The sequence below is a fragment of the Panicum hallii genome, chromosome 8 (genome assembly GCF_002211085.1).
Source record: "Panicum hallii strain FIL2 chromosome 8, PHallii_v3.1, whole genome shotgun sequence".
Taxonomy (NCBI): Eukaryota; Viridiplantae; Streptophyta; class Magnoliopsida; order Poales; family Poaceae; genus Panicum; species Panicum hallii.
In genome coordinates, this window is record NC_038049.1 from 13,512,862 (window position 1) to 13,535,383 (window position 22,522).

At 43.9% G+C, this 22,522-nt stretch overlaps 1 protein-coding gene and 1 long non-coding RNA gene across 3 annotated transcripts; both read right to left on the minus strand.

Moving 5' to 3' along the window:
* Nucleotides 1–664: 664 nt before the first annotated feature.
* LOC112903378 (endonuclease III homolog 1, chloroplastic-like) lies at nt 665–5,425 on the minus strand. 2 transcript variants are annotated; one of them, XM_025972629.1, is made up of 11 exons: nt 5,170–5,425; nt 4,249–4,376; nt 3,999–4,062; nt 3,557–3,598; nt 2,830–2,948; nt 2,294–2,360; nt 2,083–2,174; nt 1,654–1,791; nt 1,468–1,572; nt 1,277–1,360; nt 665–1,116 (listed from the first exon to the last, which is right to left on the minus strand). In XM_025972629.1, the coding sequence occupies exons 1-11, from the start codon at nt 5,282–5,284 to the stop codon at nt 982–984; spliced, it is 1,089 nt and encodes a 362-aa protein (XP_025828414.1). In that variant the 5' UTR covers nt 5,285–5,425; the 3' UTR covers nt 665–981. The 2 variants fall into 2 exon arrangements, with proteins under 2 accessions (XP_025828414.1, XP_025828413.1); XM_025972628.1 differs by having other exon boundaries at nt 3,978–4,062; nt 5,170–5,423.
* An 11,218-nt stretch (nt 5,426–16,643) lies between these two features.
* On the minus strand, nt 16,644–18,384 carry LOC112902888. Its single transcript, XR_003230690.1, has 2 exons — nt 17,111–18,384; nt 16,644–16,944 (listed from the first exon to the last, which is right to left on the minus strand). It is a non-coding gene; the product is annotated as an uncharacterized LOC112902888 (long non-coding RNA).
* Between the last annotated feature and the right edge of the window lie 4,138 nt (nt 18,385–22,522).

Here is a 22,522-nt window from a genome sequence, read left to right on the forward strand (position 1 = left end):
ACTAGATAGTGTGAAAAATGGTTGTTTGAGGCATTTGTATTCCTAGTTTCTCATGTCTTTCTTATTTGGTTGGGGCTTTGAGAACAGGTCGCTGCACTATCTTTGAGACGGAAGGAAGCATGATTGTGCATCCACCATCTGGAGACATTAAGGGCTTGGTTGATTTATGCTCTAATGCTGTGCACGACGTGTACACGGTTGGTTCCAATGAGGCAAGAACTTTTTATCAAGAAAATTTACTTGACGTTGGGGTGCCCATTGTATGGGCCGACGACCATCAGTTCAAAGGACTTCCTTTAACGCCAGCATGAATGGTTACACAATTACAAGCATACAAGCAAAGGTAGATTAGTTTGTATTTGGGGATTGTTACTAGTTTGTATTTGGGGATTGTTAGCATAATATGTAATTGACTTATCGCTTGACGGACTGTTTATCGAGTCAAATACTGGATATGTATGGAGAAGAGCTTTTATGTTAATTATAGTGTTACATATAATGTGTTTCTGTGATTACGTTGTGATTTCATTTCCTATAATATACGCATTTCATTGGATATCATCCCACCGCCCGAAACAGCTAAATTGGCAGTTCGTGGGCAGATTTGTGTCTGAATTGGAGTCCGGTTACAAATGCCAAAAACAGGCGTAACGTTAACAAGTTATTGGGATTACAACCCATCCAAGTAGAATTTTTGGGCTGGGCCTGTAAAAGTTTCCAGGTCCCAGGATTTGGACCAAAAACCTCCCTTCCAAGCAGGCCCCGTTAGTGCAATTGACAAGATCTATGCGTCCGTCTAACCAAAGTCTTGAACATATTACAGCTATATACAAAATGATACGTGGTTTGCCAATGGTACTTGCACCAAGGGTGATCACACGACAGTAGATCAACCAAAAGAATACCCAATAATATCTACCACCAAAGGATAATCCAAAAATATTTATCTAACTTCGGTGCCAGCTCAGTCATGGTCAAGCTCTATGAAGACCTTGTTTTCTTTTGCTTAGGATTTGGACTAGAAGATTCCTTGTAAGCTGAAGGGCAAAGGTTATTGATGCCACACATGTCACATTTGGGCCTCAGTGGAGTGCAGATAGTCTGCCCAAAACCAACCTACAAGACATTTTTCAGTTCTTTTCAGCATAGACTAGCACCACTGCAAGTAATGAAGGATTCAGATAGCCTAGAAGGAAAACCTCTTACAATTCAATAAACAAAGAAAAGAAGAAACTACGGTACCAAAAATAAAATATATACTTCAGTAGAAAAATACCAGTAATGGGTTTATAGGTTCCCACTCATCCTTGGGTAGCCACTTCTCTAGAGACATTCTTGTCTGTTCCGGTGTTGTAGTTTTCTGTGCACAACATATAGCACCGTAAGGACAATTCACCAGCCTCATAATGGTTGTAGTGCAATTTTCTTTGCAAGGAGATAACACAACACAAATCAAACTCAAACTACCTGCTTTGTTCCTTCACGGAAAACCCATCCAAGACGGTTAGAAATGCGATGCACATGAGTGTCGACACAGATTCCTTGAGTATTCTTCCAAGCAATGCTCATCACCTGTTCAGATAAAGAAGAATATCTTTGAAGATGTTTATGTTCATATTTCAACCAGGAAGGATACAAAAAGAATATTTTTACCAAATGAGCCATTTTAGGGCCAACTCCTCTCAGAGCAAGCAGCTCATTCAGAGAATCTGGAATATCCCCTCCAAAACGTTCGAGGCAAATTTTAGAAGCTTCTTTTATGAACTGAGCCTTTCTCTGATAGAATCCAACCTGATAAGAACATGAACAATATGGTGTGGCACATCAATCTGAGAAGTTTCTTGTAAGCTCTTGCTTCTAAGTGTCATGAGCCTAAAGCAATTTTCTGTTTCAGATAATGTTAGTCTGGTGTGCTTGCAAAGCCTCTGATGTGATGCGAAGAGCAGACATATGAATTTCCATTCCCATGCTGCTTAGTTCATTCATTTTTTGGGTACATCCAGTACAGTAATCATTTACTCACTTATGAACGATGTGCGCATAGTATTCACCCTAATATGGTGAACACGCCTTGCAACTTACAGGTTTGATAAGATTCGCAAGCGTTGCCTCGTCAATCCTGACTATAGCATCAGGATCAAGTAAACCATTTTCAGAGAGACGTTCCACAGCAGCTGACAAGAATTGACTCCAAAATGCAATCAGCATGTTTCTAAAGGACAAGTATTTAGTACAAAACAGCAGTGAAATTGAAAAAAGAAAGAATTCCTGAGCACAGAATTTAAAGACATACCATGCGTAACTTCATCTTTAGTTTGGCTAGACATCATAGTTGATATCAGAACTGCAAATCTTCTTTCCTGTCCAGGAAGAGAAGTATTGATAAATTAATAATAACAACTCACGTAGCTTCATTCCATACAATTGGATCTAAACCTTTTACCAATGGAAGAATTACTGAATAAGTGATAAACTAGATGGATCAAATATGCAACATATTATTTTCTGAGAAAAAGGCTTGAGTTGTATTGTAAAGAAGAAAATAAGTAAATAGCCATAAATGTGGCAAATTTGCAATCTATTGGCACAAATTCATGCACAGACTGACTGCACTTTAATGTGTAGACAGGAAAGGAGCTACATTTTTTATATGGTAACAAAGCACAAGGAATTAGCCGAACTACCCCAATGCTACCTATGCAAGGCCTAACCAAAGAGCTCCACTGAACAAATATATCCAGCATGAAAGAAACTTGGGACAGGTCATACCAAAAAGACTTTTAACAGAAAACTATATAGTTGAAAAGATGATTTAGTACCAAAAAGTACCTTGGGCGGAAGGAGAGATCCAGCCTTTTCACAGCCTTTCGTATCTACAGGGGCTTGGCCAGATAACCTCATGTTTTTAATACCCCCAAGAACTGCCTCCCAGTTTTCTGGAGCTTTAGCTGCACAGATGACTAGTTTAGTTTTTCTTATGGTACATGAACATAAGAAGGATAATTATCAAATGAAAATTCCGAATGCTTCATAGCCATCAATAAATCTGATCTTAACACATTTGTTTTTCATGGTGCAACAATGACAAATAAAAAATGCGCTGATGCATGGAATGAGGAAACACTAAGTTTAATTTAAATTTTAAATCTGATAGTGTAACTAGATTATCTTTTTTGGCTAGCATCAGCATTAGGGGAAAGCAAAAGAATATAATCTAGTTCCAAAGCATAATTAAAAAAAATACAGAATTTATGAATTATACAGTTGTGTATGGGAAACTGAGAACTGAAAAGGCCACAACATATCCTGATGATGTAATGGCCCACTTGTGAGTGTGTGGCTAGATTGACCACATGCTAGCAGAACAGAAGTTTCAATCCAGTGACTTCATTTTAGCAACCCAAGGAAATATAAACATGTGAGCACTACATGAAGTCAATAATCTGTAGTCCAGAACTTGAAGGAATTACTGTTGGAATTAATAGGTTTGCTTTGATATAAGCTTACAGGAAAGGAAACATAATATAACAAGAAAAGCAACAAGGCATATGAGTACCTTTCATAACTGAAGAAACTCTGACCTTTTCCTCCACCTTGACTGAAGAAGGGAAGCGTTAGAGCTCTTTTGCAAGACAAGGCAGAAATATAAACAATATTATAATATGGTACATAGAGATGTGCAAGCAGATTATCCAGATGAAAGATACCACGAAGAAAGAAATATCAACAACAAAGTATGGCCAAGTAAGTATAGCTGAAACCATTGATGAGTTAAAAGCCCCAGTTTGACTACTGGAGCAAGAAAAAATAGTCCCGATAGTGAAAATCAGGCACTTTCAAAAGACACTCTTGACCTTAATAACTTTTCCCCAACCACAAGTAATGCAAGCTTATTTACACGCTGATTATGGAAAATTGGCTCAAAAGATCATTTAGAAGTAAAACTCATAAAACATTATCTGATCATCTGTTCTTACCCGAAGACAGGGTTGCCTTACTTGATGATGGAACCGCTTTGGTCCTGTCGTATCGAAAATCCTCAATGTCAGGGACAAAACCAACCTGCATATGCATAGGACATTTTTTATATTGAGACTACGAAACGAAGTACTAAGGTAACAGCATGAGTTAATAAATGTCACTAAATACAAGAGGTACACTTGCATCAAAGAGTTAGAGCTCAAGAGACAAGCAATACATGAATCTTGCTTATTTCATATAAAAACATTCTATTTAGTCAGCAGACACCTGCTTCTTAGGATACTCCCCATTCACTTCAAGCTCTCGCTTCACCCTTTTCCTCTTAACAGAAGCAGTTGATTCACACTTGGAAACATCAAAAGAAACACTGGATTCACGTTTCACTTCTCGTACAACTGAAAAGGCATGAAACACGTGCTTCATTTACAAGAAGCTAAACTATTTTAAAATTGTTGAAAAAATCATGTATGGGCACTGGCAGTCAGGTATATGTCTTAATAGTGTAGGAAGATTAAGATAGACGATGTACACTTCAAGTTGGAATAAAGTTTCTAAAATTGACCCAGAAGTGTTAAACCTACTTGTCTTGTTCATCCGCATAAACCAAACAATTGGTATCAGCTGTAACAAAGGGGATTATTCTCATCAAATTGCGATCCAAGTATCTACAATATTAAGCCAGTGGTAGCGAAAGAGCAAGGCATTCATCACACGACATGATCACAACATTGATATGCATATTCCTTCATCATAGCAAAGTCAAAATTTTCAGTGCTAATTAAAGGAGAAATATATAAGAAAAAGACTTCCAGGAAAAAAATCATTTTCCCCCTTGCATCACATAGACAAGCAACCTAAACTCATGAGGAAAAGACCAAATCCAGGTAGCACATTGATTTCACCCAGCTCATGAAAGGAATTGCTCAGCTCTAGACACTGAATGGCACTAGTAATTTCTGAGGTAAAAAACATTTAGGCATAGACCAGGGAAAACAAATTGGGCGATAATGAGTACCATTTCAAGAACAATCCCGTCCTTTTACGCACTAATTGAACAAAATAACGTCTTTGCGCCCAATGGGGAAGTAAATAGAGCAAGAAAACAGTACGGAGCTCAACAATGGACTACCAATGGGGAGGAAAGATCCGGTGGGAGGAAAACGGAAGGAAAGTGGGTTTCCACTCCACCTGGGTTGAGGTCGGCGGGGGATGCGCGGACCAGTCTGGCGGAGGCGTTGGAGCGGGTGCTGGGCATTTTGACCGCCGGGAGGCGAATGCGGGAGAGGAGGAGAGCGAGGGGCATCCGCGCCCGCCGCTAAGCTAGGGTTTTAGCCGCGATTGGGGGAAGTCTGTTATCCTTTCCCCATCTTCGTTGGGCTGGAGCTTTCTTGTTTTCCATGCGTATGCAACAGTTTGTGGTTGTGCATCCTATTGCGTGGCTGTTTTGTTTGTGGTGCCTCGATTAGTCTCGTGGTGTGTTGCGTCGCCTCTTAAAGTTTGAGAGGGTTGAGATATATTTGGCCAGGGCACTAGCATGGTATAGGCACAACATGATTCGGCACCACACGTCTGGGCATTAAGGTTTAGTTCATGTCGTGTTGCGCCGTGCGGCAACTTCTCGATTCTCGCACACCTATTTGGTTCCGATTATTTTAAATTTTGAAGGTTCGATTTTAGAAAATTCAAAAGTCGGATGACTCTCAGAATCGAGAATCGAGAATCCATAATCAGCTGGGAGTCTCGATTCTTGATTCTGGGGGTCATCCGACTTTTGGATTTTTCTAAAATCGAGTCTTCAAAATCCAAAATAAACTGAAACAAACAGGGCAAGGGTGGCTCCATCGGTCCTGATCTTCACCAACACCCGTGGAGGAGAGGAGGCTGGCGGAACCTCAGGAGATACTCGGAAAACGTATCCAGCACCCGTGGAGGAGAGGAGGCTGGCGGAACCTCAGGAGATACTCAGAAAACGTATATGTGAGGGGGAGGAGCACCGTGATAGCTCCTCAACAGCTCATAAGGGTGGCTCCATTGGTCCTAACGATTTCGCCAGCACCCGTGGAGGAGAGAGGAGGCTGCCGGAAGCCAAGGAGATGCACGGAAAACGTGTATGTGATGGGAGGAGCACCGGAGATGAGATGTGCGAGATAGGAGAGGAGGAAAATGTTAGGCGCTGCTTTTTGCCACTGTTCATCAACTAAAATAATTGTTTTGCTGGCAAAGTCGTCGGCCGCCGGAGACGCCCTAACAGATAGATAATTCAAATTTTTTGATAAACAATCATAAATTCAAACCAAACAAGAAGCCATAGTTCAGTAAGGCACACAGAGAAATAGACCACATGCATATCCTCAAGTTTGAGCTGGTGCAATGGCTGCCTCATTAAAAACCTATCTAAGTAAAACTCACACCTCCTAAGAAACCCTAGATAGGAAAAAAATACAAGCCAGCTATACATAAAAAGGTTCAATATTACATAGTTCAAGTGTTCAACACAAATACATATTATAGTTACACATTTTACCCATCATGATACAGATCATCGAAACTAGCTTCAAGTTCTTTGTCCTCTACCGCATGTTGCGCTCTTGCTTCGCCAACCTCCCAATCCTTGATGCAGGAGAGAATCTCCACCATTTTAGGGGTCAGTCATTGTCGGTGCTCCTCGATGATCCTACCAGTTAGACTAAAAGTAGACTTTTTTCTGAAAAGTCTAAAAGCAGACTCTAAAGATATGGTAGACACAGGCACACAAAGCATCTTTAGCTAAGATTGGAAGCGTTGGGTAGGTTAGTTTGTGCTCATGCCACTAATTCAGGGTGTTAAAATCATCATTAAACTAGTTGACAATGTCGCCATCCAAGTAGGAAGTTAGTTCATAGACAATACCAAGACCAGCACCAATACTTGCCGCTTGCAACAATACACTTGCATTAGTTCTTGTAGATAAGGAGGATGGGTTGGAGGGAGAAGTACCACTACCAGAAGTAATTCCAAAGTTTGATGTACTAGCACCAATAGCATCAGAACCAAAAAAAAATTTACCCCCAAGCAGTTTTTTTCTTACCAAAACTGGTTGGCTGTAATGGCCTCTACATCCTTATTGCACCAAAATTGTTATCATACTTATTAAATATGGTAGAAAGTTTATCTTTTACCTTAGTTAAGTATGGAAAGTAATTAGTACCAAAGAGGTTAGATAACCGATCTAGAGCATTGTTCAAACCCCATATCTCAGTTGTAGGGTCCATTATAAATGCAATTGAATAAAGCATGGTGTCGGATTTGTAGTCCGGCAAGTCTTCCTGGGGTATTCTCATATGGTAGATTTTAGGTGAGGGAGATCGCGGAGACAAGAACCTTGATGGTAACACGAGACGTAAGGATTGAACAGGTTTGGACCGCTAAGAACGTACCCTACATCCTCTGTTGTTTGTTGTATTGGATTGCTTGAACTCGGCGAAGACAAGGTTACGACGAGTTGTTGGCTACGGTTTTCAGACGAATTGATCTGTTCTGTATGGGTATCTCCACAGCCACCTTATATAGCTTGATAGCGGTGAGTTACAAGTTGGGTTAGGAACCTACCAAGGGTTGTTTTACAAGGAAACGAGTCGGGTTAGGTTTCAACTTCTAGGATGTAGAGTCCAACTCAGATCCAATCCGTAAAGGACCTGGGACGTATCTGATCTAGTGCCCTGCACTCCAGGAGCGTGGTCTAGGACCACCTCCCGAAGATCTGGGCACCATTCCATAGGGATATCCCGGGGTCTACCTCTGTTACATAGTTATGTTCCTCCAGTGTCTAAGAAACTTATCTTTTATAGGAAGAACCACTGATCTAAGCAAGTTATCATTTTTATAATTGTTTAGATGTGTAGCTATCTGGCGGTGTTTTGCCTCCAAGACCACTGAGCGATACCCCCGAGATGGTAAGTTTTAGGTGATGTGCCGCCGAGATCAGGAACTCAAAGGTGCAAGGAACACAAGATTTAGACAGGTTCCAGCCACAAGGAGCGTAATACCCTACATCCTGTGTGGTGGTTTGTATTGCCTTAGGGTTTGATGTGGGTTGATTCGTTTGGAGGGAGTTCTTTCCCACCCTTATATAGTCTGGGGAGATAGAGTTACAAAGAATCCCAGCTAGATACGAGCTTAGGAGTCCTACCCTAGTGCTATTCGGGTAGTTTCCTTCTGTTCGGCTAGTCCTACTCTCGTACGAGTAGTTTACAACAGGTATAAGGTATGGGACATGCCCCACCCCTTATTCTAGAAAGTTTATGCCATGTGCGTAGTCCCGTGGACCCAGGTCTGACAAGCCCCCGAGCTCTTCGTAGCTAAGTACTACAGGCTTTCGAGTACTTCTTAAGGCGTCTTCGAGTTCTTCCGAAACTCCGTCTTGAAGGTATCTTCTAAGTACTTGTTTGGCTGCCTCGAGGCTGTGAGGTGCTCAAGCCCTGAGTAGTTCTTCAGTCTTGCTTTATATGGGGTACGATTAAACTCGCACTTCATATGGACTAGCCCCCGAGCCTTAGGTTGAATTGAAGAAACAGGCTGAGGGTCAAATTAGTCTCGAATCTTCCAATCCTTATCTTCCAAAAATTTTAAAAATAAGCCATTGATGACATGTGTCCGCAGCCTCGAGCCTTAAGTCCAAATCCCAAGGTTTGGAATACAGGATCCAAAGGTCGTAGCATGCATTTGTAGAATTAATTCTGATTTTAACTTGATGGATAAAATGGGCATATTGGTTCAAAAATTCGAAAACCCCTCTTTTTTCAGGATGACATCCCTGAAAAAATGGTTAATCAAATAATTTTCCCAAAAATAGCCCTAAATTAACGCTCAAATCAAATCTTATCCCGATAAAAACTTATCGGCTTCCACGCTGGGACCATTGGTCTTCCACTATAGCATCCGCTGGCTATTTAAGCAGATGGTGAGTCTAGGGTTTTTACCCCTTCACTTGCCAGTGCAACTGCTTTCACATTCCAGATCTGCTCCGCAAGAACGCTAGCGCTACCATCATACTCTCAGATCCACGAATCCGCCGAGATTTTGCTGGACATTCTTTCCTCCTCAAAGTGAACAATCACTTCTCCCTTCTTAGCCCTAGAGCGCCAGCAAGTGAAACACCTTGTGACATCAAGAATGGCTCACAAGAAGAGCACCTCCAAGGGAAAAGCGAAAGAATCCCAAGCCGCAGCATCGTCTGGCGGATCACAGAAGAAAAGTAAGTGTACTCAAGCTATCCTCCAATCATTAGTCTATGAGTGCCTTAGCCAAAAGAGATTGTTCAATGGTGTGCTGCTGCTGGGGATGTTCGACCGTACGAGGGAACCGAAGAGATTTTGTTGTTCCAAGATTTTGTAGAGCGCGGATTAGGAATTCCAACTTGAGATTTCTTCCGCGGCGTGATCATTTACTATGCAGTCCAATTTCATCATCTCAATCCCAACTCTATTCCGCACATATCCATTTTTGTCCATCTTTGCGAAGCTTTCTTAGGCATAGAACCCCATTGTGACCTCTTTTGCTACCTCTTCCACCTCTAGCCTCAGCCAAAAGCAAGCAGCATCGCCAAAGTTGGTGGAACTAGCCTCCAACTGAGGCCAGGTATGGAGATGAAGTCTATCCCATACAAGCTTCCGAGTAGTTTACCCGGGTGGAAAGAACGCTGGTTCTTTGTCGGGAACCATGAACCCGAATTGCCAGAAAGAACAACTGGAAGCCCCAAGATTGCCGGCGAGTGGACAGTGAGCTCCGAGACTTGAGCCAAGTCAATGATCTACTCGAAAAAATAAAGGATGAAGGGGTCACTGGCGCTTTAGTGGTGTACTCATGGATCGGCAGGCGTATCCAGCTGTTACAGAAGCGAGCTCGTTTCGGATTTGAGTACCTTGGAATCTTAGCCCCGTCTCGGTTCACTGCAAACAAGATCCATCAGAATGAAGCTGTGAGGTGAGTGAGTTGAGTACCGCTTGACGCCGAGACGGTTCCTTATGTGCCCAAGCTCTTCCATGTGAAGAATTCTCTAAATAAGGTAAAGACAAGTAGTTGTCTATTTCTGTCAAGTACTTATTGCCTTCCTGAATCTGAAGTGTACTAACAGACCTTGTAATCCCATCATAGGATGATGTGAATGTATATAGGAGCATGCCTCCTATGTCGGATATCGAGCGTCCACGTCATACTCTATCATTGACACATCAGCCACCCTTCAGCTTTCGACCTGCTCAGGATCCAGTGAGCAGAGAAGAAGAAGAGGAATCTGATGACAATCACACATTGGTAGAGGTGATTAGAAGCAATAAGACAGGTACGTTGCAGGAGGAAGCAAACTCTCCCAATGTTGATCTCCTACCGAGCCACCCAAAGAAACCTCGTGTAACTACTCGGAAACGCAGAGCCAGCGCCTCTCCAAGTAAAAGTGATGGTACGCCAAGGTAAGAGCCCTTTCTTGGATTCATTAATACTATCCTCAGTTATCATTTGCTGAGTTTTGTTGACTTCTCCCCTTTGTTTCAAAATTCAGTGAGAGCCCTTTGAATCCCAAGCGCATGAAGCAAAAGGTCGGAGAGGTGCTCAGGGATGATGCTGTAATGGGTCATGATGTGGCCTTCGTTACAGTGGACCCATTGTTGGGTTCTGCCGGGGCTGCCGCGGGGCAAATGCTACCCTCGGGAGGACAAAAGTTGTCGCCAGCTGCGGCAGCCACCACGACGGGGCAAGCATTGTTCACAGATGACAAGGTGAGGCCGTCAAGTGCTTTGGGTACAGCTCCGGCTCCAAAAGCACCTAAACTGAAGAAAATTGCCTTCAAAAAGTCCGTGCTATAAGTGCTTGAGTACTTTTCGGTTGCAATTTATAGGTTTACGGTCAATCAAGCTAACTGTCTATCATGTGAAGGAAATCATCTGATCTGGGCCTAGAGCCACCTGGCGCCGCCACCAAAGTAGCCCTTGAACACGAGCCTAATGCTGCAACATTGGAAACGGTAGTAGCAATCACTACAAGGGTAGGCCCAAAGCCATCACTTGCGGGGTCTGCCGCCCCTACTGCCGCAGAAGTTGAAGAATCAGCATGGAAAAACAAAGGCAAAGCGGCAGAGGGTCCCAATATGGTGGTGCCAGCCCCCGAGATTCCATCAGGTGATCCAATTGTGCCTCCCCCATCCTCGAGTACTTATCTGCCGGAGGCGAGACTAATTGCTGCGGGCGAGGTGACAGGTACTCAAAGGCCAAATGTTGAAGAAACTGGCGCTGCGGGTACTGTATCAGGTGATATACTGGTTACACCTCCTAAGTCCTGATACGCTGTCCCGCTAGAGCTTGTGGATGATCCAATGCTGTGTTCTAATGTCTTGAAACACTTTCAAGACAATTTCAAAGAGCTATACAAATTCTCCACGGTATGTCTGCTTGGTTTGTCGCAAGATGCATTGTTGAATATCCTACTTGCTTGACTGACCTTTTATCGTGTCATGCAGACAATGGCCAATCGCTCTCGGGAGAAATCTGACAAGCTGAGAGCTGTCGAAGACAGCCTCCGCCAATTATAGGGGAAGGACCACAAAATTGGAAAGGAGGTCATGAAGAATGTTGAACTGCGGAACCAGCTTGATGCTGTCAAGCTGGAGCGCATTAGAGAAGTCTGGCTCCTTAGGAAGGAGATCAAGAACCTGAAAGATATCTAGGCCCCTTAGTGGGTTTTGGTGGTACATGACAAAGCACATGTATATTTAATCATGTTATCAAGCATGTGTGCAGGTGCTAAGAGTGATTAAGCAAAGCGTAGTACGAAGCATGACCCCTCAAAAGGAAAATGAAAAGCGGTGTTTCAAATTTACTTGAAGAATTAGATTTTATTTTGAAATTGAGTATAGAAATGCCGTACTATCAAGAGGGACTTTGATCCACAGGTGTTGACGTTGTAGTTATGCTCAAAAGAACCTACAAAAAACCATGAGAATCAAACCTACACTATAAACAGCCTTCTTGTGAAATTCCCTGCTATGCCCGGATTGTCCGGTTCACGCTCCGGAATGTCCGGACATAGTGTTCCGGAGTATCCGTACATATACCCAGAGTTTTCGAGCAACTGTTTCCCGGCAATAGATTCTCTGAGACCGGAGTATCCGGACCCTAGTGTGCGGAGTATCCGGACATATACCCGGAGTATCCGGGTACCCTTTAGCCAACGGCTAGTTTTCTATGAGAGGGAGTATAAATACCCCCATACCCTTCACTCAAACCTCTCTTGCTCATTTTGACCAGAAAACACTCACAAGCAAAAGAAGAGCGTTCTCACTCCCCCTTTCTTCATTCTTGAGTAATTTCCTTTGGGGATTCAAGTGAGATTGTTGCAAGAGCAAAGATTTATGCTAGTAAGCTTCCATTCCATCTCTTGAGCACATCATCCTCATCTAGCTAGTGGATTCAAGTTTTTACTCTTGGAGCTTCAAGCTCCTAGACGGCTAGACGTCGCTCGTGAGTGCTCAAGCAAGTTGTGAGCACCACAAGAAGTTTGTAATCATCATTCCTCTCGAAGGAACAAATAGTAAGTAACCTTGGGTTTGTGCGTTGGTCTCACCCTTGGAAGAGGAGTATAGAGGTTCTTGAGCACCGTCTCTTAAATTCTTCCTCAACAGAGACGTAGCTCCTTTGGAAGTGAACTTCGGGAAACAAATTTTATCTCTCTCTTGTGCTCCTTACTTGTTTTTATTAGTTATTTGCTTGTGAGACTAACTTTCTAGGATTTGAGGTCGATCTACTATTACACGAGTCTCTAGAGCAAGACAACTGGTAAGAAACGCTCCAAAGGTACCACCAGCTTGTTTAAATTTACTCGATCTAAATTGCAGCATCAATATCTTTGTTTGTGTTTAAATTATTTCATACCCGGAATCTCCGGACAATATTTCTAGAAACTCCGGACACAAATCCTGAAGTATCCGGATATATATCCGGAGTATGCGGACATCTGTGTTACTAACAGTGTTTAAAGTATTTTAAGTTTCAGATTAGCCTATTCACCCCCTCCCCCCCCCTCTAGGCATCTTGAGATCCTTTCAGAACCTGAAAGAGAAGAACAACTCCCTGATCCAGTCGCACCAAGGTAATACTCTTCCGAGTACAGTAACTGGTGTTGGCATATTCATGTAGTGGTTACTGATGTCGCGCGAGCACTCTGTTGTCCAGACGAGGTCAAACTCCTGACGAGGAAGCTTGAGGATACCAACGAGCAACTCGCAGAGTGTATGCAATGGATGAAATCGATGACCAAGGAAAATAACTCGAAGCAGAAACAACTGGTGGAGCTTGAGGATGCTGCTCGAGTTGTTGTCGACATGGTGGAGCCTCCGGAGGAAGGAGCTATTGAAAACATGACTCAGCTAGAGCGTCTCCGAGGAGCTCCACAGAGGATTTCCAGCTACCTTTCGGAGACCACCAAGTCGTACGTTACCCATGTCCTCGGGCTCGTGAAGTCTTTTTGGCCCAAGTGTAATCTGAGCGTGTTGATTGACGGTATGGCCGCAGATTGTTCTGACCAGCAATTTGCCGAATACCTTGAGGAAGGTGGCATTGTAGCTCAAAAGATAATGTAGAACCTGGAGTAGGATTAGATCATGAACATGTCATGAACAATCTGTCTGGTTGTATGTAAATATGTCCAGAATGATATTTTTCTTCCTGCGGGCTTATTTTAGAGTACACAAAGTACTTGACAAACCTACGGCTTAAGAAGAATTTGAAATACGTAGGTTGGACTACACCGAGTGTATCGACTCTGGATGTAGGAAGTAACTTAACGTTTAAAAAATTAGTTCCGTACGGGGATGGAGGCAAACCAATCTTAACTTGGATCGCAGGCCACTCTGGTTCGCTTAAGCTATGTAGGTGTGAGGACCTCATCAACGGTCTCGTAGTGACTTGGCGTGATGGATTCTGGTGAACTGCGTAGGCTAGTACTCGAAGTAGTCGGGACATGCGCAAATAGTGTTGCGGCTTAGCCAGAATGGCTTGTAAGAAGTTATCACGCAGATAAACTTGTCTGTGGTAAGACTAATGCTCAGTACCCTCATCGAGAGTATGGGCATGAGAACCCCTTCAACAACGTAAGCTGCATGTAGTACTAGTCGTTAACCAGTACTAGGAGAGTTATTGGAATTATGGATGTAACGACCCCTTCAGTAACAAGCTGCGCGTAGAACTAATCGATGACCAGGACTCAGCGTGTTACCAAACTTTAGGTGTAAGGACCTCTTTAGTAATGAAGCTGCGTGTAGAACTAGTCGATGACCAGAACTCGGAGTGTCTACTGGAATTATGGGTGTAGCAACCCCTTCGGTAACAAGCTACGCGTAGAACTAGTCGATGACCAGGACTTGGCGTGTTACCGAGATTATGAGTGTAGCAACCCCTTCAGTAACAAGCTGCGCATAGAACTAGTTGATGACCAGGACTCGGCGTGTTATCGGAATTTAGGTGTAAGGCCCTCTTCAGTAACAAAGGCTACATATAGTACTAGTCAGTAGTCAGTAACTAGTACTCATAGTGTTACTGGGTTACATGAGTCGTGTATGAACAGCATGACTCCTCTTTGATAATCTTCTCGACCTGATTGTGGTAGAGTTCTTGAACCAAAAAAAGGAGCTGTCCCATTCCTTCCCGATGCCCATCTCTCCCAAGCCCTACCCTCAGTCTCCGAGTGAAAACGAAAAGAACTTGTGACAAGGAGGATAAGTGACAAGAGATCGACTAGGGAGGAAGAGGATTTGCGCTAGCTGCTGAGTGAGCAGAAGAATTGCTTTGAAATTAATAGCGAAAAGTGGATGTACACAAAACAAATCCCTGATTAAGTGATAAAAAAGAAAAAATCTTTAGGTTTTGAGAACCGCTTGTTCCGATACGCGATTATGAAACAATGGTTATACAGATGAACCCTTAAAGATCCTCAAAAAACCTCCTTGAACCGGGACTTAATTTTGGTACATATCGTCACTTGAGTAGTCCTGCCACCTTCCTTCATGACCTTTCTTCCAGCCTTTCTTGAGTGGGGGAGCCCCCAAGGCCCTGCGTAGGTGGATGCACTCGAAAGTGGAATGATTAGAACTTGGATGCCACGGGCAATACCCATGAAGGGTTTGTTTGAAGTGTTCTTGCGAACTGAGCATCATTTTTCCTCGGGTCGATCGCTCCATCGTTGCATCAGGAGCATTTGGCTTGCGCTTCTGAGTTGGATTCAGGTAGTCTTGAGAGATGTGATAGTTGGTGGGGCTATAAGCTTCCACCTTGATGTGTTCTTGTTGCCTGGCGTTGATGATGTTGCGGGCGTCCCGATTAACGTTGATGACGTTGCGGAGGTCTATAGTGGAGAAGTCATAGAGGTTGCCACGCTGATGTTGGTGTTGTTCTGATATGCGCTGCCTGCATGCGGCACGCTTGGCGTTCCTGAGCTTGCGCTGCTCTTTTTGGACGCCGTCTTCATCTTCGACCTTCATGGTACCCACGGTGTCGAGAGCATGTACTTGGTAGCTCGTGATCGGCGAACGCCCCCGCCACATCCGGGTTTGAACCGGGTGTGCCGGAGATGTAGTCGTCATCGTCGATGTAGTAGTCGTCTAATTGAACATGCTCCGACCCTTCCTCCCTTGCGTCCTGGATTTCTTTGATGAACGCCATGAACACCTCGCGATCCGGCACGAAGTACTTGGCGGGTTGCTCCTCTTCTCCGTCAGAGGGACTGAGGGGTCTGCCTTCCTAGAACGGGAGCTCGCCGGAGTTAGTGTTTTAGAGAGGTAAGCTGATGTCCAATAACTCAACGGTTTTCGTGCCCTTCTGACGCATGAGCCCGCACGAAAGGTGAACGATGTGCCCTCATCGGGCATTGTGCTGGTGAAGTTAAAAGATACCATCGAGTACTCCGGTGGATCGTCGACGGGCTCCCCTACTTGGCGCGCCAGCTGTCGGTGTTTTACCTCCAAGCCTACCAAGGAATACCCCCGAGGTGGTAAGTTTCAGGTGAGGTGCCGCCAAGATCAGAAACTTGAAGATGTAAGGAACACAAGATTTAGACAAGTTTGGATCGCAAGGAGCTTAATACTCTAGGTCCTGTGTGGTGATTTGTATTGCCTTATGGTCTAGTGTGGGTTGATTCGTTTGGAGGGAGTCCCTACCCGTCCTTATAGAGTCTAGGGGATATGGTTACAAAGAATCCCAGCCAGATACGAGCTTAGGAGTCCTACACTAGTGCTATTCGAGTGGTTTCTTTCTATTCCAATTAGTCTTACTCTCGTACAAGTAGTTTACAATAGGTATAAGGTATAAGACATGCTCCACCTCTTATTCTAGAAAGTCTATGCTATTTGCACAGTCCCGTGACCCCGGTTCTAACACTATCACTATGTAAGCCAGCCTCATAGGAGACGCGGGTTAACTCACATAGGAGACACATTTTTTTGCTTCTCCAGATTTACATCTCTATAGGAGACACGTTTTTCGCGTCTCCTATGAGAGAGGTCATTGGAGACACTTTTTACAAACCCGCATCTCCTATGCTACATAGGAGACGCGGATTGGCAATCCGCGTCTCCTGCGAGGGTCATTGGAGACGCGAGTTGGCAACCAATGTCTCCTATGATGAATTAAAAAAACAAAAAAAAGAAAAATAGATGATAAAAATTGAAAAAAAAAATAGGCCATATGTACATCATACATCTGTGCTCATACATACATCACAGTGCCTAATCTAATCTACTACCTTGTTTCAACGGTTCCTAACGCCACTTATCTGAATTAGTACATAAGCTGAACCTAATGGCATTATACAAGAACTAAACCTCACACTTTTCACTTTGAGCCATGTTGGTGAATACTACTTGCTGGATCATCTGATAGTTTGATCCAGAAGTCCAAGAGCCAAGATATGTCCCATAACCATCCCTGCAAAGAGCACCACAGCCTGAAACACAGAAAAGGGAGTAGCGCACATAAAATTTACTGCATATATGCTTTTGGCAAGTCCAGGTAGTAATATGCTATAGCCCGATTTGCAAGATTTTGCAAGACATAAAAGGTCAAGTTAACAACATAAATAGTCTTTTGCACTGCTGAAGATTTATATTTACCTGAGCCAATGCCTAAATTGAGATGGCCTCAAGCATACCTTCCTGCAAGTAATCACATAATCCAGCATTTCTCATGATTAGCAAATGCACACAAAGGTATCCAATGTTAATTGTTACCTTTAGGAGCCACTTGAGCTTCTGAGAAGTCAACTCTCTCTTGATCTGCACATAGGGAAACACCTTTTTCTGGCAAGAGAAACAACTTGTTGTCTGAGTTGCAAGGAGCTGAATGTTTATTATTACTCTACACAGATTATAGCTGATGCTTCCCATAAAATGATTCAGGTATGATGCTTCAGACCGAAAAGAAGTCATATACTAAATTCAGATTCATAAGAACAAACAGCTAGTTCAAGCTCATGCTATCATTGTGTTTGAACTGACCTAATACTATTCAGGCAGGCTGATACTATCAAGTCTTGATATAAATAGATATGTAGTATAGCAGGTCAATCATAAAAAAAAAACACAGCTACAAGCATCTGTATATAGTTAGAAAGTTAATAGCAAACTACGTTTGTTTTGGCTATCACAAGGAAACATTGTGAACAGGCATGATGCTTCGGATGGAAAAGAAGTCAGATACTGAATTCAGACACTTAATATTTAAGGCATGATTTCACATCTAGCACAGATATTTTCACAATTTCCTCCAGCTACTTAAGCAAGTCAGTATTCAATTGCCTTCTAGTACTAGCTGAATATATGCAAAATTTCTTTTCTTAGTGGTGCACATTTGTAAATAATAAAACTCATATCTTTGTGTTTGAACAAAGCAAGTAATTTCAGCAACCACGGGTGAAATCAACCTACAGGAGCAGAAATTATTTAAAGAGAACAAAATTCAACATCTGAAATTATTTGCAACCTCTGAACTCAACTCTATTCTTGGAATACCACCAACTGCATTTGGCTTTCATTGCTCTAGAATTGTCATAAAATAATAAGCAATCGCCAATCCAAATTGCACACTGTTCATCTTTCTCTTTTTAGAATCGCGGAGTCTAGAGAGGAAAGGAACAGCCGAAGAACTGAGGAAGGGAACCATGGGCCGCCGGTGTGCCACCTGCCTACGCAGCTGTTGGGCCGCCTGGCGCGGTGTCGCCCCGCGCCCCTACCCCCGGCTCGCCCGCCTGGCGCCCAACTGCCGCGCCACTAGGCTGCAGCGCCGCTGCCCGCTGCCCTCTACCCCACTGTCGCTTGCTCGCTAACCACTAGCCAGGCTAGGGTTCGCCGCCGCCGCTGGCCCTGCGGTGGGAGTCGGGATAGGGAAGGGGAAGGGAATCGGGAGGGGGGCAGTCTGGGCCGTTTGCGCCAGTTGAGGGGAGAGGGAGTAGTTGGGCTGTTTGGGCCGCCGCAACTGGGTCTGGAGGAGGGGGAGTAGCGGGCCATTTGAGTTCAAGACGCAATTTAAGATTGGGAAGCTTGTTTGGTGGTGTTATTTTCTAGTTTTTGATACATATACATGTTATATACTATGTATACAAACTTTTTTTCAAAAATTTTGGGTATTCAACTGAATACCCATGAATACATGTGGAGCCTGCCCCTGCTCACTCAGATACTGTGTAGCAACGTATAGTATCTGAATAATTTCCGTTACCTCTCACGCGTGGAGCCACGAAGGGATTGCAATGCGCCCATCGACTATAGAACGTTGGGGGTTCCGGTGATCTCTAGAAGGACGCTGTCGGAGGAAATCTCCAGTCGGGTGGCGGAATGCACCCGCTTAATCCTAGTTAAGGATGAGTTTGGAGGAGACTTAGGAGCGCTCGATCGATGCGTGGATGGATACAGGAAGAACACAGGGATTTAGAGTGGTTCGGGCCGCCGGAGCGTAATACCCTACGTCCACTTTGGTGTTGTATTGATTGTGAAAGTCTGGATGGAACTTAGCGTGAACTTGTGTTCGTGTGTGTCTGTCTGAACCCCTCTTTCTAACGAGTGCACTCTCCCTTTTATAGTTCAAGGGAGATGCTTACACCGTGCGGGACCCCGACAGGTGGGTCCGGCCAACAGGAGCCTGCTCTATGTGATATGGAGATCTCCCTCTCCAGCTCCCCGCTGTAGTCTTCACGGTTGGGAAGATAATGTGCGTATCCACCGCCTGGATACGGTCGTGTGCTGCCTTGCAGGCACAGCGACCGCTGTCAATGTTACCCAACAGTGGAGCCGTGCCGCACTGTTGAGTGATAACCTGTCAGGCGAAGGAGCAGCGCTGACCCGCCGCGCCGTTGCCTCCGCGCATACTGTAGCAGTGCACGCCTCGGCTCACCTGTTACAGGCCATCATCACGCCGCGCGCGGCGCTGTGACGGGACTGTACGCCGCCTGCGCACAGTATTCGGTAACACGACGCGCTGCCTTGGAAACAGGCGGGCTTACCGTGGTGTCAGCCTACCTACCCCGTGTGTCAGTGGCAGGCCACGCTTTTTGACTTGGGCGCGCCCGGCCCAACTACCGCATTAAATGCTGGTTGGTGGGCAGGAGACCCGCGAAGGGCCTCTTGCCACAGGCACGTGGCAGGGCCAGCCCCGCTCCCCCCGCAGGGGCGGCACGTGGCGGCACCGGACCCCCTCCCGGAGGGAGGGGGGTCCGGGCCCCCAAGGCCGGTTGGAGCGGTCAGGCCCGTGATGGTCCGGCCATCACACGTGGCGGCCCCGGACCTCCCTGGGAAGTCCGGATCCGCGGGGGCTACCCGAGAGCTCCCCTGCCTTCCTGGGCACGTGGAGACCTCGGGCCTCTAAGAGCACGGGGAAGGTCCGGGTACCATGGTCCCAGCTGTCAGACCCCGGGCCGTACGCCACATCACCCAAAAGACGAGGGGGAGATTGCAAAAGTTGAGATGCTAAGGGCCTGGACACCCTAACAGGAGGTATTCCTGTCCGTATGTACCGACAGACGCGGTCTTCGTACCCATGTATAGTTATAGGTCTGGTTGTACACGTGTGGTGTGTGTAGGATGGTGCATGTATGAATAGATGCTAGACGAGAGGCATCAAAAAAAATTTGTTATGTATAGGGTCCGCCTGGTTGTCAGGTGCACAGAGCCGACCACCCCCCTTCCCATATGTTACTACAAGTAGTTACATCTTACATGCATGTGCAACTAAAATGTAATAAGATTATTGTATTTCATAAAAAAAGTTATAATTCTTAAACCAGATGTTCAAATCAAATTCCGATAGCAACATTGTGTTTATTTTAATAAGATCATCAAAATAAGACCACATTTTAGTATGTTTAGATGATAATTTCTTAGGAACAATTTTTAATGAAGATGGAACATTTTTTACAAATAAAAAACAAATGTTGAACGCCCACAAGAAAATGTTCCAGTCGTAGCATAAATTGTTCATGCGATAGAGATAATTGTTCCAAACAAAATATAATATGCCTCCAGTTGAAACAAAAACTTTTAGTCAAATAAAAATGTGTACACCTAGAACAAATCATGAATACTTTAAAAACAAAATTTATATGTCTAAAACAAAAAACGTACAAACCTATGCGAAATTTTTTTGTACATCCATGAAAATCATACAAATTTGAAAACAAAACTTTTTATATTTGGACCAAATCGTATGATAAACTACCAAAAAGTTCCCCTTAAAAAAGGCTAAAAAAATTATTTGCGAGAACAAAAGAATATACACACAGAACAAAACTAAACAACTCGAGGAACAAAAATATGTGCATGTGGGACAAAATCATGCAAAACAAAAAAAGTTATACATATGGAACAAATTATTGAACTTGCGGAAAAATATAAATATGGAACAAATAGGAGTCACAAAAGAATATACACGTGGAACAAATCATGAGAACTCCTGAAACAAGAAGATATACATGTTGAACAAATGATATGACTCGTGGAATAAATATCATTGAGTAAAAAAATATACAAACATAACTATGAGACTAACAGATTAAAAAAAATTAAACAAATCATAAAAAGTCTCCGAGCAAAACTTTGTACACCTAGAACAAAAAATGATACAAGGGACCATTAGTATATGAATCATGTAACAAAAATGTTAAGCTAAATCTTAGATGTATCAAATTTTGCTCAAGTTTGATTGACAAATATATAAATAAAGATATAGAGGAAAATTTAAATGAATTAAAATGAGATATTATAAATATAAGAAATACGGAGAAGAAATGCAAGCCAAACAAAAAAAGGAGAACTAAGTTATAATTCCTTAATATGTTATGTGGGTTGAAATAACACCTCAAATGTATCATGCGGGACGCGGTATATGTTAATGGACCAAAATAGATCATAAACGGAACCAATTTAACCTCGAAGCTTAATCCTACGTATGTTCATCCCGCGTCATCTCCTCCATGTCACACCGCCGCCCCTTTGAAGACTCCTCGAATGCTCGCAGACGCCTGATTATCTCCATCACCGTCATCTCTAACAGATCCCCCTATTGCTCGATGGTGCTCACGAGGGTAAAAACTTGTCGGGATGGAATGCAAGAGCTTCTCGATAATGGTGGTCTCCTCCACTTTCGCGCCGAGAGAACGTATCCTGTTCATGTTAGTGGTAACCTTCAAAGCAAACTTATTAATTTTCTCAGGTTCACCCATGTACATACTATCAAGCTCCTTGTTGAGAGTTTGTACTCAGACCTTCTGGATGCGCTCTTCGCCCATGTACATCTCCTTGAGAGCATCCCATGCCGCCTTTGCCGCCTCCTTCTCATATATGGTGGCTATCACAACGGCCTCCGGTACAGCTTGGACAATGGCAGCGAGAGCTATTTGGTCCATCTTCTCGTTGACATCTCCCTTCTCACCACGACAGCCCACGCCATAGTTGTTCTCAGAAAATATAGGGTAACATAGTGAGCAAGGGAGATGTTGACAGGAAGATGGACCAAATGGCTCTCGCCGCCATTGTACAAGCTGCGCTGGAGGCCATCCACCATATCTGAGAAGGAGATGGCGAAGGAGGCGTGGGACGCTCTCAAGGAGATGTATATGGGCGAAGAGCGCATCAAGAAGACCCGAGTGCAACTGTAAGAGGGAGCTTTTGATGATATATACATGGGTGAATCTGAGAAATTAACTGTTGGCCCAGCTCCCAGCTCACTCTCACAGCTCACGACACTCGGCTCTTTGGAGAAGTCGAGAAGATGCTCAAGTAGGAACATAGAAACACACAAGTAGTTTTTGTGGCTTTGCACATCAGCACCGTACTTCTTTTTTCACTTCACCACACACACACAAACAAACACTTATTACATTGGTTAAATAGAACACACACGCACAGGCCAAGCCACGTCTTGCCATGCAAACCGGCTTCCCGTGGCTTATCCACTGATCACCTTCCTACATACAAGGCACATCTTGCTGCATGCAGAGCACTATCAATGGCTGCATGCAAGAGCTATCTGATCCA